The 19174-nt window shown below is 36.7% G+C and overlaps 1 protein-coding gene across 1 annotated transcript in view; it reads left to right on the forward strand.

Moving 5' to 3' along the window:
- Positions 1 to 19174, forward strand: part of LOC134855384 (inter-alpha-trypsin inhibitor heavy chain H3-like) — a 109806-nt gene that overhangs the window by 64468 nt on the left and 26164 nt on the right. Inside the window, exon 9 of the mRNA XM_063871889.1 lies at positions 5954 to 6131. Within this exon, the coding sequence (XP_063727959.1) occupies positions 5954 to 6131 (178 nt within the window). The remainder of the gene's footprint in view (positions 1 to 5953; positions 6132 to 19174) is intronic.

The raw sequence follows: 19174 nt of genomic DNA on the forward strand, positions 1-19174 counted from the left end.
CGTTACTTCAGTTGAGATGTCGGACAGTTCCGACATCTCCTCTCGATCCAATGTCCCGGTGGAAGTGGCAAAATCATGGCCTTGTTCTACCGGAGTAGATTCACTCGCCAGCCTTCTGCCTCTCCCTTCCAGTCCATTTACTCCCTGGTTGTCGTTCATGGTATGGTCCGTATTGACCTCCACTTCTAACAGTTCTCTTCGCTCTTCTGAGGTCTTTTGACTTCTCGTTTCAACCATTCTGCCTGAAACCGTCCCCCTTTTGTCAGACCGGGATCGCTTGATCCAATCCACAAAAGGATCGGTCATCGTTTTTCTTTGCTTTTCAGGTATGAATTTCCTAGAGCTATTACCTCGTTTTGGTATCCTTGACTTGTCTGAACTCATTCTTTATTTGTCACTTTCCTATGCCTACTCTTGACTCAATTGCTAGAGACCTTATAGTTTTTTTTTTTTTTTTTTTTTATAATGACACAACACAATAAATTTCACCAGATTCTACTAAATAGTGACCACGAATCCCTGTATGTTGTCAGAGTACAGTTTGTATAAAATTTATTCACACTAGCCGATTATCGGTCCAAAGATCTGGAAACTAGCACAATATGATGTTATCAGTCAATTTAAAAGATAGTGTATTCACTACCCAATCAAGCACAGTTTACGTTGATTTAAAATCAAAAACAAAAAATATATATTGACACAATATGAATGTGTATATAAAAAAACGTATTTGTCTTGTACTCTTAGTCGGTCGCAGTACAATAGTCGAACCTGTCTTTTAAAGAAAAAGCTTTCCCTGCTTGGTGCTGCACCAAACAGACAAAACTTTGAAGGCAGTAATTTTCTCAAGTGGGCGTCTATTGCACCCACCGAGTACTGTGTTACCTATCTGCCTTCGGACTGCCCGAGCTAGACCTACTAAAATCCTCAGGGCAGTCACTTTTCCCAAAAACGTATTATGTTTCAATCCACACCAATGAGTCACGCTCTTTTTAATTTAGACTTAGTGTCGCGAATATCCGAGTTCGGACCTGTTTTGTATTAGTCTGGTTCTTTTTGAGAGGCAAGTTACCAGTGCAGTCACTGATACCTAGCCTGTGTATTAATAACCTAATACCTCTCGCTTTTTAGTTTTTCTTTCGTTTACCTAAGTCCTTAATAAAATGATACCCCTCCGGATTGGCACAAATAGGACCCTTCCGGACTGTCAGAATATAGACCCCTCCGGATTGGGACCCCTCGGAATTAGCAACTATAAGACCCCTCCGGATTCGGACCCCTCCGGTTTTGTGGAAAGTAGACCCTTCCGGGTTCGGACCCCTCTGACTTTGAAAAATTTCGACCCCTCCGGATTGGGAGCCCTTAGCTCTGTCAAAGTAGCTTTTTGTAGTTTTCTTAATTTCAGCTTATACCCCTCCGGATTCGTTCTGCGTTGCTTTTATGCTGTTTGAATTAACTGGGAAGGGTATAGGGTCCTTTCCTAGACACCTCCGGATTGAAGTTAAGGCACTTATTTGACAATTCACACTAACGGTGAAGAGTCTTATCACTTGCCTAATTTCGACTCTATTATGGTTGTCTTGTGCCTTCAGCCCTCCCTTTTTGTCTAGAACTGTCCTAAGTCACTTAGTTCAATCGCTATCAACTTTTGGTAGGGGTATAAGGGTTTTTCAGAAAAATTTATAAAACGTGAAGGGTGTACCCCTCCGGATTTGTGTAATTTGCTAAAAACAATCTCAAAAAATTTTCTCGCTCGTTTTTCCGAAAAATTTCTGATCCTATTAGTAAGCTCAGCTAATTTCTGATTTATTGGTACCAAGATCAACTCGATATGCTCAGTAGTTCCAAAGTTATTAACCAAAACGTCTTTTTTCCAAACACAAAAATTTTCTCTCTTATAGGTTCCGCCTAACTTTCTCCGCAAATCTGGTCCTTTCGACCTAAAAATTATTGATCTGAGCTCACAAGGCCTATACTCTTCTAGTTCAATGCAAAAGACCCGATCTAAAACGCTTTTGTAGAAAAAATTTGCGAAAAACTATGCTACCTGGACCCCTCCGGATTGATGAATCCACCAAATCAAACACGTTATGTTCGATTTCTCTGCAACCCGGAAGGCTTTCGGGTAGCGGGTTTTAAAACTCGTAGATTCACTAGTGGAAGTTGTCCGAACAACTATTTTTACTGTCCTAACTCAAAGATTTCAAAAAATTTTTTGATTTTATAGTGTTTCTTACTATCAAAAATGGGAAAATTGGTTTTTGGTACCAAACTAGTTCCAACCACTTCCGAACTAAAGTTAACCGGTTCTACTTATTACAATAGTGCAGTTACGATGTAACACACTAACTTAGCGCTTTTTTCCGTTTCAGAAAATATCGATATCTCAAAAATCGCGACTTGTGGGGGGATCAAAATATCGCTATTTTGACCCTAAAAACCGGTCTGTTTTCGTTGTTTTTCACTGAAAAACGATATAAGACTATTAATATAGGCTATATAAATAATAATATTAGTAATACTATACCCCTCCGGGTTTGTTTATTATCCGAATTAAGGTGCTTAACTCGGATATTCCCAGTTCGGTGAAGGGTCACTACAGTGCAGCACTGTCGAGCCCCCCACAGATTACTATCTTACTTTTTGTACCAAAAGGGATACAAAACTTGTTAACGATACCCAACAGTCGATTGTTGTTGTCGTTGAGCCCCTTCTTGTTGCTCCTTGAACTGCTTGCCGGATCGGTCTTCACCCAAGACCCTTCCGAATTGAGCGCAAATCAGCTGACCCTTCCGGATTGAGCGCAATTTATCATTAACGTGCTTAAATGCTCAAATAACCCTACAGTACAAGCCTCACAAACGGGCCACAAAATTGATCGTAACGATCCTGACTGATATAAATGCATGTAACAACAATATATCTATCAAAAACAAACGGGGGGGTTGAATCACATCTTGTCTGGGGGGATGATTTCTACTGATTTTTCTACTTTTTTACTGTTTTTGGTTTTTTCGGTTATTTTTTTTTGTTTTTCTTGGGTACTATACTACTTTTTGTTTGGTTTTACTTATATCTTTAAGTGTTTTTGGTCACCAACCACTCAGGGGACGAGGGGACGGCCGATCCCCCCACCCTTCCTGGTTCGTGAATTTTCGGTCTTAACTAGGTTAAAAAACTATTCACGGCAATTCGGAAGGCCTCCGCGTTCCGAACTACCCTTCCGCCCCGGCGGTTTAGGCCTATTAAGGGCGTTAATGTGAGCATCCGCTCGGCGCGGAGTGCTCGTTAACGGTTCTGCCGGTCATGATGTTAAAAAGAATAACACCCAGGAGCGCCATAAAAACATACATGTAACATTCGCCCGGAAGATACATATCGACGGATAACAAAACTAAGTCCTAAGACGACTGGCTAGCGTCTAAACAGAGCTTTGCATATTTTTCACCGTCTCTACCAAGCCAGTACTTTTCGGTGGTCTTTCTTACATCGGGTCGACAAAAACGTTACTGCTCTCCGGCTTCGACCAGAACGCTCAAATTAACTGAATTACATGCAAAAATAGTGAGCTCATGGCTGGGTCTCAGTATCCCCAGACCACGAGGTCACTCCTAAAATCAGGGCTACTACTTATCATATTACTATTGTTTTTGTTCAGTAGATAAAAATCATCATCTCCATCGAAGATGGATCAACCCTTTCCCCCAACTCCTAGCTTCTCATCCTTATCAAAATGAATCCAGTTGTTAATTAAATTCAATTCAGGACATGACAAGAAGCTAAAAGTTTATATAAAAGGCTAAAAGTTCCAGTCCCGAAACCCTTCCGGATTCTTGAATCCAGTGAATCAAGCTCCTTAAGTTCAATTTCACGCCAATCCGGAAGGCTGGTTCTCACCCTTCACCGTTGTTGGCAACGGCCTTGCAACTATTGTAGCAGCACAATAGTTGCAACTTGGAACGTTCTCTGCTATTGTAGTTAGTTGTCGTTTTTCTTCAATCTCGATTTTCGTTCTGTTCGCAATCGCAGATAAAGTTGTTCTGTTTTTTCACTCGTTTTCTGTTAAAATGGCCGTTTCAGCATTTCTCAGAAATGTGACGTCATCATTCGAATTTTTGAAAATTTAAAATACCAGAATATTCCAGCCCTTACCGTTTGGCTAAACGTTCCAATAACACCCTTAATTCTTAAAAACCACCAATCCGGAAGGCTTGCTGCTAAAATTCCGAATTCCGCAGAGATTGCATTTTTCACATTCTGGTCGAATGTGAAAAATGCAGTCTCTGCGGAATTCGGAATTCGCAATGTGAAAAATGCAATTCGCCAGTAGGGCAACATTTGAGAGAATGTGACAGGGATGGTAAGAGCGCTGAGCTTAAGTCTGAGATTATAGATCAATCAAGTAACATACAGAAACTCCTCACTCTGGAGGCCTTACATATTTGGAAAGAACGCCCCAGAATTAACACGCGCGAGGAGTTCAGGAGCAGGGAGCTGACATTAAAATTATAGTACATGTTTAAAAATGACTAAAAATTGCAATTTTTGAAAAAATAAACTGACATGTCAGTTTGGATAAAACATCAAATCGAAAAATTATGACTCAAGTAACAAAAAAGTATGGAAATTGTCATAATCGATGAAATAATGATTACGTAATAACAGATGTAAGAATGTGATTGGTTAAAAATTTCTAACATGTTCTTTTTGAATTTCATACATGATCTTTGATCATTTTATTGTAAATAAAAAATTTTATATCCTGACGATGCACAAAATGTGCGAAAACGTTTGAACTAACAATTTTAAAAAATTCTTATTCTAAAATTTAGTATGGTACCTGTATTTGGTGGTTTTTGATACCACCCACAGCTAATTTTCCTGCTTTTGTCAATACTAATTTGTAAATCAAAAAATGCCAAATTTCCGTTTGTGTTTGGTGGCTCTATTGTGAACTAAATTTGGATGTAGTAAGTTTGCAGCCCGTAGCACTTTTTCAGGATCACCCTTCACTGTTTTCACTATATCGTCAACGTAACGGAGAAATAACTTAGCTTGCTGCACTGACTTATTTTTCTCTCTTATTGCGATGCATTTTCTACAGTACCAGACGGTTTCACTTATATTTCGATACTCAATCTGATATAGCACCGCATTTTACGTGATACCAGTTCAAACAGCATTCACATTCTACACCTTTTGACCTGTACGTGACTTTCTTATTGTGCTCGAGACATATTCCGTTAAGATCTTTCTCGGGCAAAAACATTTCGGGAATATCCCTCGATAGTGCAGTTTCGTACTGCTTCAGACAAAGATTTGCAAAAATAACGGCAAGAAATGCCCCCATTGCCAAACCATCTCTCTGAATGTACCATGTTTCATTGCACATGAAATGGACTTGACTAACTGCCATGTTCAACAGTCTCTTCATGGTTTTCCTAGCAATTGATGGTGGTTCGCATTCTCAAAATATAACGCATTCTCAAATTATTTAGATGTAAAATTTTGTTACATTTTCAATTCCTTCTTTCGCGATTCGATAGATTTCAATTTAGAAGTCTCTAGGTGCTACACAAACTGACTGAAATGTTCTTGAATTGTTTGCTGATGTATTTATTTAACGCCCCTCCTAGTTGACCTTTTCCTTTTTCAATATTTAATGTTCGTTCGTGTACTCAATTTCAATGGTTCTGTCGCCCGGTGAAATGATGATGAACTAGTGTATTAACTTCAATTAGCATGATTATTTCTGGCCTCCTGATTTATTCTGAAAACAAACAGAAAAAAGATAAATAAAAAAATTCAAAAGTTGATGTGTAAAATTTTTCTACAATTTCTTTTGGGTTGACAAAAAGAATCAATGCAAGATATGTTATCATATTCTTTTCATATATTTCCAGATAAGAATAGTGGCTTGCGTAATCACCTAAAATTGATATTCATTGCACAGATCTTCTCAGCTGTGAAGTCTAAACAGAGAAAGAGGAAGACCAAAGCGCGACTGTTCACAATTGGACTTGGCAGTGATGTGGACCATGCGTTCCTCCAGCAGCTGGCTAGGCAAAACGACGGATCATCCTATGGAGTGGATGTGGGGGAGGAAAAACCGATGGCAGAGGAGATTAAAGGTGAGCGCAAGGCATTGAACGGATATATTGCTTTATTTTTATGGAAAACAAGAAAAAGTTATAGAACTTGGTGTTGGTGCTCGACTTCAAACGGTTTTATAGCAGTATTTAGAGAACCGCGTATTCAGACTCGTCAGTGTTTAGACAAAAATTGAATTAACCAATCAGAATAGAGAAAAAAATAAAAATCACTCAAGAACAAGGAATTATTATTAGACAAAACTTAAAACGATATTTTAGGCAGAACAAATTTAAGCCGACAGAAGGTTAATAGTTTGAGAAAGTTCATATTTTTTCAAAAGTTTTGACAAATGACTGCAACTCCCTCCCAATACATTTTCGATGACAAGTGACCCTCCAGATAAGAACTTTTCACTCGAATTATTTTTTCGTTCAATAACTGATATTTTTGTCTATTTTTCGGGGCTGGTTCGCCACGTGAAATTCTTCGTAATTGCATGCGAGAATCGATTTCTTGGGCACTTAATTTTTTCAGCAAATTCCAAAAATTTGGCCGAACGACCCCAACTTCTTTGTTCCATCTCATATTCCAATTTTCGCATTTGTTGGTAGTTCTCAGGGTAACATCCCTGTCAAAAACATTCCACATAACAAGGGGGACGTAACCACTTATCCAAAACTCAGTAATGTACTGAAAAACTTTTTCAAGATTTTGGTGTCGAGAAAAAATTTCCGATATTTCGGACTGATAATATTGGAAACACAATCAGCTCATCGACGGGTAAAAAAGACAAGCTGAATAGTCTACAAGCTATCAAGTGCAGGGTCGGATCATTTTTATATTCTCTCGAAAATCCGAGCTCCTGAAATTTTCGGAAAATACACTGGGTATAGTCAAACCAACATCCGAGATGGCTAGTGACGTAAAACTTTTTTTGATTGCCGCAAGATCCCAGTTTCGAAATCAGCCAAAACATTTTCGGGCATTAACGGCCAATTACAAAAAAAATTGGAATTTCTGGGTCAAAATCTCGAAAAATTTTTGGTATGTTTCTTCACTTTTTCGCATGAGAAATGCCCAGAAGACCGGTACTTTCCAGTTTTCACTCTGTCCGAAAATTGTATAAATCTGTAAGAACGGTTGGGGGGGGGGCGTTTTGAACGTTCCATCCCCCAAAATATTTTTTGATCTTGCCAAAAATTCGAGTCCTTGAATTGTTGCAAATATTAGCATATCATTAGCATGCCTTGGAATCTGCCCATGCTATCTTTGTTGTTAGATGTTTTCGTCCATTGGTCGTTGAGATTTATTTCTGCAAAATTTTTGGGTATAGGGGGCAAATTTTTTTTTCGCGGGTTCGGCTCTTTGCTCTTCGTACTTAGTTGAATGCTGGCGGTAAATATTTTTCATCTGTTTCCTGCACTTGATTTTCGTAAATTGTTTTCAGGGTGACAACTGGGTTTTTAATTTTTTCGGTGATATTTTCCCTAAATTTTTGCTCCGACACGCGATTTTCTGGGGGCAAGTGGGGGTGAGTTGCAGGTTTATTAATAATTTTTTTATTTGAAATTTCGAGAGTTAATCGGGACGGGCAACTATCGATAACGCATATATAGTATTGAATATTTTCTCTTTTTCGGTTTTTCTTATATAAATAACCATCAAAGGGTAAGTTTTCCCCTCTGAAAGGGGCTTTCACGAAAGAAAATTCCATTATTTTGCGATAATTTATCGCCAACTTTCGGCCAATTGAGATGTTAATTTGTTAGTTTTCAATTTCTTGTTTATTTTGGCGATCAGATATTGATTCGTTTCGACCAATCAGAATTGAGTATTTATTTTGTCTTAATACTGACAAGTATGAATACGCCTTCATCTAAATACAGGCTGCACTCCACTTCAAACATAGTTTTTGAGGGCTTTTTATAAGCAAAACTGGGTACATATCGAATTTCGCGGCCAGTTTTTGGTATGTTTCACCGTTCAGGTTATTTAGTCTACTCAAATCGGATCTATTGCGACCAAAGCTTTGTGTATGTGGGATTTGGTGTATGTGGGAAAGGTGCCTAATTTTGCTCCAGTAATCGAATTTTCGTAGCTCTTCGTCTTCAGTTTTTCAGCCTAATTGTTGTGATAAACTTATTAAATAGATTAAATTTATGATGGCAAAGGGGGATCGCGAAAGAGTTCAAACTTCCGCCACTAATAAAGATGAACGTGTTATCACAAGACATGAAATAGCTTGCAGTGAGAAAATCAACAACAGTGAAGCATGCCCAGCGCGGCAGGTTAAAATTTAATCCGAAAACTGAAAGTTAAATTGCAGTTAATTGGAATGTTAAAAGTCCAATATCAATTAACTAGAACCCAAAATTAAATAGCAATTAATTGCAAGCCCGAAGCATCACGCTTGATTAACAACTTTTGACACGAGTTCGCTCTCTCAGTATTTTTTGTTGATTTTCCGAAATGAATTCTTTGAATAACAAAATTGCTGTCTGATGAATTATAAAATTTTATTTTCAGAGAAATGTGCGGGTAAAATTAATTGTGCGGATAAAATTATTTAGCTAGAGATAAAAACTTGCTAGAGCGCAATCAGTTAATACTAATTGGTCAGGAATAAAAATCAATTAATTGCACCAAAAATTTTCGATTAATTGCAATGAGAATTAGTTTTTGACCTGCCCTGATGCTCAGCCTGAATTCCAACTTTGGTGTCAATTCGAATCACAAAGGAACTCTTTGACAGAGACTTCCTGTGTGGTTTCTGCGCTTACCATGGGGTTGAACAGCTGAAAGTGGAAGTAAAGGATTTACGAAAGACTGACAATATTGCTCCTAATGTGAGGAAATCGAAAATTACAATAGACGAGAAAATTTGAAAATCTACGACTAGAATACAAGGAAGGTGAGACCAATGCGCAGCTGGAGCATAAGATAGTTGAAACCTGTGAGAACGAGCCTGCTGTAGATGTGAAGAATAGTGACATTTCTGTATGCCATAGACTAGCAAAAAAGAGAAGAAAGGTAAAACAAGCCATTCTGTATTCTAAATCAAAACTGAAAGAAAAAGGTATAGACGTTTTTAATTCTGAACACATAACTGACGCCAGAAATAAAACGCTTACGCAACTGAAAAAAAAAACAACCCTAATGTGTCACTTTTTGTTATTCGTGATGGAAACTTATATTGCTATATGAAAAATACACAGACTCAAAAATTGATTGTAAAATGTCTTTTCGATCTTCAAACTGTGTTTGGATGGCAACCGAAAATGATCAGAAATTTGTTTGAAAATATTGCTTTAATTGATTTTCCAATATTACCTCGAGCTCTGACAGTGGCCTCATTGTGTGCCTTCTTTTTAAATAAGGTGATGGAGAAACTAACCCAGGCCCTAATATCACCTATCAAAATTTTTGACTGTAACTGATAAGGACCGTAAAAATTTGAAACTTGTGCATCTAAACTTTCAATGTCTGCGAAGCAAACGCAGTCAACTGAAACTACTGGCTAATTACATGGGACCTAATGTCATTCTTGGTATTTCTGCAAACTGGTTACAAAACACCGATAACAAAAAGTTTTGGAATGTTATATCAACCTCGCATGAACTTTTCTGGTGTCATAGAAGCGAGGAAAATGTTAAGAAAACAGCAGGTGGTGTTATGCTTTTTGTACCATGGATATTAGCATTTCGCGAACGACGTGATTTGAATTTGTTCGATAAATCAAAGTTTGACTCCTTGTGGATTGAGTGTCCTACTAATTTCGCGAAAATTTCTAAGGATAAAATGCTAAATAATATTATTTATAATACCAAGAAGTCAATCCAAGCTCAGTTTCTCGAAGATTTGGCTCTCAATATAGACAATTCAATTTGAATAGCTAGCTCAATTACGATCGTGGGTGATCATAACATAAACTATCTAAATAATCGTGAAAAACAAAATATTTTTTACTGTAACTGTACCTTATGGACTCAGCAATGCCAGTCCTGAAGAAAAAACGCGAGTATGTAAATCTACAAGCAACAAGTTGGGCTACGTTTTTGGTTAACAGATTGCCCCAGAATGAAGTTTTGCACAAGATTGATACTTCTTAAAAAACTGATCATTCATTTTGAAAACGCTTGCTTATATTACGCACATAGCTAAGAGTGTTGAAAAACCAAAACTAAGACAAAACTGAAACGACGCCAACAATTGTTTTCGTCATTTGAAATTAATCCATTTCAAAGTAGCTGGTCTGCTTATAACACTTCAGTAACACTTCACGAAAAACAGTCAGTAAAATGATAAAAACAAAACAACCAGACTATACTAAGTCGTGTTTTAATGATTTAAAATCACTGAGTTCTCGTTGGATTTTCATTATTAAATTGAGATGCTCAGAAAGTGTATCAGCGAATTTTACTTTGAAAAACTCATTTTGAGATATTTTGACAACAAAAAAGGCATTGCCGATCATTTTATCTTAATTTTTTCAAATCTAGGTAATTTCTTTTGTTCTAAGTCAACTTCACCATCTGTATCAATTAATTTAATCAATATACCAGAGTTTAAGTTTCGTCCAATATCTCAAAAAGAATGTTTCGTTATAATAAAATAACTGAAGGGCAATAAGCCACAAGGGGCCGGCAAGCTTCCCTCATGGGCCATAATAGATGGTAATTCAATCATTATGCCACATTTGAACTTTGTCTTGAACCAATGTATCTTAAATTCGGTTTTTCCTGATGATATGAAAAATGCTTTTGTGACTCACATTTTTAAGAAAATTGATATTCTAGATCCTGAAATTTTTTGACCTGAATCAATTACGACAGCTTTTTCGAAAATCTATGAGAAAATTTTACATTTTAAATAACTGTGCATCTAAATCAATACAAATTTTTTAATTCTCCTATTAGGTTTCAGAAAAGGTTTCTCGACAAAAGATGCAGCTCTCTATTTTACTGAATCAACAAGGAATGAAGTTGCGGATAATGAAATAGTTTATGCTGTTCTATTTGCTCTTTCGAAAGCCTTCGATTTAATATCCCACGAAATCTTTTTAACTAAATCTAAAACCCTAAACTTTTCATTATCTTCACTGAAACTAATTAGAAATTTTTTTGCGGAAAAAAGGTTACAATGTGTAAAAGTTGAAGAAATATTTTCTGACTGGGTTGAACTCAATCAAGGAGTACCGCAAGATACTGTTCTTCGACCTCTACTATTCATTTTTTATGTTAATGATATTTCAAATGCGCTAATTAGATCAACTAAAATAGTTCAATATGCTGGCGATTGTCTCGTTTTTCTTGTGACTATAATTCTGCAACAGCTCTATGTAGTTTGCAGAAAAGCGTGACTGCCCGTGAAGATTTTTTAAATTCTCACCATTTGGATCTAAATGCACTGAATTTGTAACCTTTTGTAAGAGAAATGACATAAGGGCATGTGAGACTGGATACGTTAGGCCATGTGAGACTGGTTACGAATGTAAGTATTAATGCTTAAAGTTAGACAAAAACCTGACCTTACAAATCCAGGTTAAAACTATTTAGAAAACATGGCTATAGCAATTAGAACAATCGATAGTATTAAAATGAACTACCTACTGGAACCTTCAACATGCTTCTCTAAACTATCATCTTGATCCATTTGGATTTTTAATGTCTATTTCTTCAGCATATGTCCAATTCTTTTTTATTATCATTAGAAAAACATGAATTGGGCCTTAAAACAAGTATTTTTTCCTTCGAAATTCAAGTCATCCGAAGAACTCAGACTTAACAAAGGTATTGTCAGTGTCAGAAATACTTTGAAACACAAGTCATTATGTTATTTTTTTCAGTACATCAAACATAAAAAACCTTTCAAACATGACCTGTTCTTACCAACAGCCAATTATCGACTTAATTTGAGATCTAACATTATTGTCCTTCAAGGAAAAAATTCATCTGTTTTCTTCAGTTAATTTTTTTCTTTATGACTTCTGTAAACTGGAACTGACTACCGTCACATAATCGGGATACTAATTTAAGTGAACTTGTTTTCAAAAGTAGACTGAAAAAATATTTGTTAGAGATTCAACTAAAATCAAATGTCGAAATAAGCAATGCTCATACTTGGCGGGATTTCCGGTTCAGTTGATAACCCTTTAACTCAATTGTCAACACAAATTTAGCGCTGCCACATTTTTCTCTTACATTCTACAAAGTGTACTTTTTTTAAGTTACACTATTTTGTATATTAAGCATTATGCTTTGTCTATACCTTAATTAAAGTGTCTTTCTCTGTCTCTCTCTCTCTCTCTGTGTGTGTGTGTGTGTGTTGAAGTTCACGTTATTCAAAAAATTTCGTAATACACCTGAGTGCTTTAGCGAGCGTAGTGTATTAGTTCGAACCTTCTTTTTTCCCAACCTAACACGCTAATAAAAGTACTCATTTGGTGGCACTTTTCATATGATCACGATCTTTAGCATTGGAAACTTCATCTCATCTGTTCTGTGCTTTATTTTTGGCTAGCGTTTATGAACAGTCAAGCTTCGCGTCTGTGGCTGAGTGGTTAGTGCGTTTGATTCAAAATCTCTAGGTCGCGGGATCGAATCCGATACGTAGCCGAATTTTTACTAATTCGAGGCTTATTTCCACTTTTTCTAATTTTGTTTTATAGAGATTCGTTTTATATCGTGATCTCGCTAGTATTTGCGAAGTGTAGCTTTGCTTCTGAGTGAAATTTGAAAATCTTGCGAAGTCGGCTTGGGAGCGAAACAGTTTAGAAATTAAGTTCAATGTTAAGAAACAATGCTTTTTTTAGTCGAAACGTTTAAAAATTGCCTGCAAGGTAGAAAAGATGTGGTTTTTGTAGATTTTATGTCTCCTTGTGTTTTACAAACATAAGTTATTGCACAAGCGATTACTGTTGTCTATTACAAAGGCTCTTTTTTTCTCCGATCCCACGTGCATAAAATAGTGATCATTTTGATAAACTTTTTGCTGCATATTTTTGACATTGTCAGCATATTTTCTCGTATTCATCAGGGGCTAGTGTTTGATAGGCTTGTGATTCAGTTCCCGTAGAGGGCAGTTAGTTTGTAGAGGGCAGTTAGTTTTTACAATTCCTTGATATTTTTAATTTCTAGGAGCGTGACTACCATACGTTATAAGGTGAGATTAAGAATTTAATAGAAAAAAAAACATATTTTGGGAATCTTGTCTGCACAAGTTTTTTGGCGCTTATTTTTGAAGAAACAAAGTTATATCCTTGATTATGTACATTTTTTCAAATTTTGTTCTTTGTTTGGGAAGTTTTCGAAAACTACCCTGCCAAATCTGATATCCTGCCACAACCTGTAGCTTTAATCGAAATAACAAGTTCTGAGAATTTTATCTGTGCAAGCAAATATGCCCATTTTTGAAAGAAAAGATGACCTCAGAATAAGTTCAATTTTTGAAGTTTTGACCGTTGTTTGGAAATTCTGACTTTTCTCGATAGCTACCTTGCCAAATGCGCGATTAAGGGTTCAATCGAAATAAACGTGCGAAAAAGTTTTTCTGTGAAGCAGTTACGCGCTCATTTTTGTAGAAAAGCTATTTTCGAGAATTTTTTTTCGAAATGTTGACTGCTTTTTGGAACCTTTTTGGTGTTCGCGAGAACTACGGTGCCAAATCTGAGACTAGGGGTTCAATCGAAGGAACAAGTTTTGGAGTTATATCTGCATAAGCGGAGTTTGACAGTTCTGAGATTGAATCCTCTATGGACTGAAGATATATCTATTTTTCGACACTTCGCGTCGTTTTTTCGACTTTGTTAAATTTTTATCGTCATAGAAAATGTCCGATTTTGACCGTTTTTTTGGAAGTTCTGGTTTTTCTCAAGTTACCCTACCAAATCTGAGATTAAGAAGTCAATTGAAAGAACAGGTGATATGTTACTACCTTCATAAGCGACTACGCCCCAAGTTTCGTAGAAAACATGTTATGGTCATACAAAATGTAACAACTGCCCTGCCCAGTCTGATATTAAGGGTTCAATAGGAAGAACAGCTCTCTGCATAGCGCATTTGCCTTTATTTATTTTTTTTTTACAAAAGTGCGATGTTGAACGTGCAAAAAGTCCGTGTTTTGATTTTCTCAAAACTACCTTGTCAAATCTGAGATTAATCTAACGAACAAGTTGTAGGGGCATCCCCTCAAAATGCTGTTCATGCTGTTCTATTTGCTCTTTCGAAAGCCTTCGATTTAATATCCCACGAAATCTTTTTAACTAAATCTAAAACCCTAAACTTTTCATTATCTTCACTGAAACTAATTAGAAGTTTTTTTGCGGAAAAAAGGTTACAATGTGTAAAAGTTGAAGAAATATTTTCTGACTGGGTTGAACTCAATCAAGGAGTACCGCAAGATACTGTTCTTCGACCTCTACTATTCATTTTTTATGTTAATGATATTTCAAATGCGCTAATTAGATCAACTAAAATAGTTCAATATGCTGGCGATTGTCTCGTTTTTTCTTGTGACTATAATTCTGCAACAGCTCTATGTAGTTTGCAGAAAAGCGTGACTGCCCGTGAATATTTTTTAAATTCTCACCATTTGGATCTAAATGCACTGAATTTGTAACCTTTTGTAAGAGAAATGACATAAGGGCATGTGAGACTGGATACATTAGGCCATGTGAGACTGGTTACGAATGTAAGTATTAAGGCTTAAAGTTAGACAAAAACCTGACCTTACAAATCCAGGTTAAAACTATTTAGAAAACATGGCTATAGCAATTAGAACAATCGATAGTATTAAAATGAACTACCTACTGGAACCTTCAACATGCTTCTCTAAACTATCATCTTGATCCATTTGGATTTTTAATGTCTATTTCTTCAGCATATGTCCAATTCTTTTTTATTATCATTAGAAAAACATGAATTGGGCCTTAAAACAAGTATTTTTTCCTTCGAAATTCAAGTCGTCCGAAGAACTCAGACTTAACAAAGGTATTGTCAGTGTCAGAAATACTTTGAAACACAAGTCATTATGTTATTTTTTTCAGTACATCAAACATAAAAAACCTTTCAAACATGACCTGTTCTTACCAACAGCCAATTATCGACTTAATTTGAGATCTAACATTATTGTCCTTCAAGGAAAAAATTCATCTGTTTTCTTCAGTTAATTTTTTTCTTTATGACTTCTGTAAACTGGAACTGACTACCGTCACATAATCGGGATACTAATTTAAGTGAACTTGTTTTCAAAAGTAGACTGAAAAAATATTTGTTAGAGATTCAACTAAAATCAAATGTCGAAATAAGCAATGCTCATACTTGGCGGGATTTCCGGTTCAGTTGATAACCCTTTAACTCAATTGTCAACACAAATTTAGCGCTGCCACATTTTTCTCTTACGTTCTACAAAGTGTACTTTTTTAAGTTACACTATTTTGTATATTAAGCATTATGCTTTGTCTATACCTTAATTAAAGTGTCTTTCTCTCTCTCTGTCTCTCTCTCTCTCTCTGTGTGTGTGTGTGTGTGTGTGTGTTGAAGTTCACGTTATTCAAAAAATTTCGTAATACACCTGAGTGCTTTAGCGAGCGTAGTGTATTAGTTCGAACCTTCTTTTTTCCCAACCTAACACGCTAATAAAAGTACTCATTTGGTGGCACTTTTCATATGATCACGATCTTTAGCATTGGAAACTTCATCTCATCTGTTCTGTGCTTTATTTTTGGCTAGTGTTTATGAACAGTCAAGCTTCGCGTCTGTGGCTGAGTGGTTAGTGCGTTTGATTCAAAATCTCTAGGTCGCGGGATCGAATCCGATACGTAGCCGAATTTTTACTAATTCGAGGCTTATTTCCACTTTTTCTAATTTTGTTTTATAGAGATTCGTTTTATATCGTGATCTCGCTAGTATTTGCGAAGTGTAGCTTTGCTTCTGAGTGAAATTTGAAAATCTTGCGAAGTCGGCTTGGGAGCGAAACAGTTTAGAAATTAAGTTCAATGTTAAGAAACAATGCTTTTTTTAGTCGAAACGTTTAAAAATTGCCTGCAAGGTAGAAAAGATGTGGTTTTTGTAGATTTTATGTCTCCTTGTGTTTTACAAACATAAGTTATTGCACAAGCGATTACTGTTGTCTATTACAAAGGCTCTTTTTTTCTCCGATCCCACGTGCATAAAATAGTGATCATTTTGATAAACTTTTTGCTGCATATTTTTGACATTGTCAGCATATTTTCTCGTATTCATCAGGGGCTAGTGTTTGATAGGCTTGTGATTCAGTTCCCGTAGAGGGCAGTTAGTTTGTAGAGGGCAGTTAGTTTTTACAATTCCTTGATATTTTTAATTTCTAGGAGCGTGACTACCATACGTTATAAGGTGAGATTAAGAATTTAATAGAAAAAAAAACATATTTTGGGAATCTTGTCTGCACAAGTTTTTTGGCGCTTATTTTTGAAGAAACAAAGTTATATCCTTGATTATGTACATTTTTTCAAATTTTGTTCTTTGTTTGGGAAGTTTTCGAAAACTACCCTGCCAAATCTGATATCCTGCCACAACCTGTAGCTTTAATCGAAATAACAAGTTCTGAGAATTTTATCTGTGCAAGCAAATATGCCCATTTTTGAAAGAAAAGATGACCTCAGAATAAGTTCAATTTTTGAAGTTTTGACCGTTGTTTGGAAATTCTGACTTTTCTCGATAGCTACCTTGCCAAATGCGCGATTAAGGGTTCAATCGAAATAAACGTGCGAAAAAGTTTTTCTGTGAAGCAGTTACGCGCTCATTTTTGTAGAAAAGCTATTTTCGAGAATTTTTTTTCGAAATGTTGACTGCTTTTTGGAACCTTTTTGGTGTTCGCGAGAACTACGGTGCCAAATCTGAGACTAGGGGTTCAATCGAAGGAACAAGTTTTGGAGTTATATCTGCATAAGCGGAGTTTGACAGTTCTGAGATTGAATCCTCTATGGACTGAAGATATATCTATTTTTCGACACTTCGCGTCGTTTTTTCGACTTTGTTAAATTTTTATCGTCATAGAAAATGTCCGATTTTGACCGTTTTTTTGGAAGTTCTGGTTTTTCTCAAGTTACCCTACCAAATCTGAGATTAAGAAGTCAATTGAAAGAACAGGTGATATGTTACTACCTTCATAAGCGACTACGCCCCAAGTTTCGTAGAAAACATGTTATGGTCATACAAAATGTAACAACTGCCCTGCCCAGTCTGATATTAAGGGTTCAATAGGAAGAACAGCTCTCTGCATAGCGCATTTGCCTTTATTTATTTTTTTTTTACAAAAGTGCGATGTTGAACGTGCAAAAAGTCCGTGTTTTGATTTTCTCAAAACTACCTTGTCAAATCTGAGATTAATCTAACGAACAAGTTGTAGGGGCATCCCCTCAAAAAGCGCGTTCTCCAAAATTCAAAAAGAGTTAAGGAATTTGCTATGGGCTTACGAAATGTCCCACATATCCTAAATGTTTTACTGATATCCCCTATAAAGTTATCAAACAGGTACTCCCATCTTTAGCTGTACCCCTAGTCAAACAGTTTTAAACGCTACAAACTCATTCGCTCGCAGACTCAATTGTTCACCATGTCTTGCGTCAACTTGGATTGCGGTACCGGAAGAAAGCGGTTCCATTCTAGGTCTGCGTCCGCCGAAACTGTCGCTTCATATTGAAGTTGAAATGGGAACATCTCCATTCAGTACCAAGATGCATACTGCTTGTCACTCCTGTTTTATTCTTGATAGCAAACCGTTTGCAGATTGCACGAGAACAATAGCGGTTTCAAGGGCAATCTTTTCAACTTGCTGATGCTGCTTATCTCGCAGATCAAGTGGTTTGAATGTATCGGATCATCATAAAGCTTCCGTCGCTGCTTTCTGGGATCGTTTTCGTTCTCCGAAGACACGACGAAAGAATTGAAAACTTGATCATCATCTTGAAACGCTTGCTGGTCTCGTCTCGTCGTCGATGGAAGCTGCATGTTCACGTCCTTTTCCAAATAGTTCTAGTCTTGCTGTCTAATGGGGATGTTCAAACTCCTCGATGCCTATGATCGACGGATGCGAATTCTGAGCGTTGAAGTCTCGAAGTTCGAACTTCTCCATAGAACGATTTTGCGCAGTAGAGTTGCACATCGAAGTAAATTTTGTCACAGAAAAGTAACAGACAGACACAGCCAAGTTGAAACGATGGTCATAGAAATTTCACTAGCAGAGTTGGCAGTAGACGAGTTTCTTTTGAATGATCTTGGCTTGAACAGCAACTGCTTGCTTTATGAGTCTGCTTGCAACGTAGTGTTGCAAGCAGTCTACATTGCATACTATTTTTAGGACCGCTTCCCGCCGAAGATATCTTAAAAATCTTCTGATAGTGGGGTGCCAATGGCCCTGTCTTTGTGCAAGTACCTGGCAACAACACTAAGATTATTTGTGAAACGGAAAGGTTAAGTTGTCTAGAAGGAGGCAGTTATTAATTAACTAGAGAAACAGAAGAAATTAGAACGTTTAGAAAAAGGGTGACATTTGAAATACTTAGTTTTTAGTTTGAAGACATCTATGAGATCTGAATTCAGGCAAATTAGTAGCATTGCGTTTTGAGTTTAAAGTTAGAAGTTATGTAGTTTGGGAACTTGATTTTGGTTGAGTTTTCAATTCATGCGCTAATGGCATGCGCACCATCGAAATCTTGTGGGAGAATACCGAGGAAGCTGCCAGACTTCTGCCACTAATTACACACATTCACGGGAGTTTTTTTGGGTCTCCTCGCTTTCTCGGAAATTCCCGCTTCCCATGTAATAGCTCAGCTTGTAATTTACTCAGCTCTCTGCTTAAAAGAAAAACATATAGCATTTTCTCATCCACGTCTTTCTCTTGAGTGTGCTACTGAGAAAGCTTCGAAACCACCACGTTAAAAATAATAAATATTAATTGCCATTTCTGAGATTCGCTGAGGATCTATGAAAGGCCTTGCAGCCTGTCTTAGCATAGTTCGTTTCTCTTATTTCTTATTTAGTTAAGGCTATCTCTCTGGAAAGGGCATTTCTCCTTGTACGTCGGTGTTGCCGCTAGAAAAAGT

Source organism: Symsagittifera roscoffensis, chromosome 10, assembly GCF_963678635.1.
Source record: "Symsagittifera roscoffensis chromosome 10, txSymRosc1.1, whole genome shotgun sequence".
Classification (NCBI taxonomy): domain Eukaryota; kingdom Metazoa; phylum Xenacoelomorpha; order Acoela; family Convolutidae; genus Symsagittifera; species Symsagittifera roscoffensis.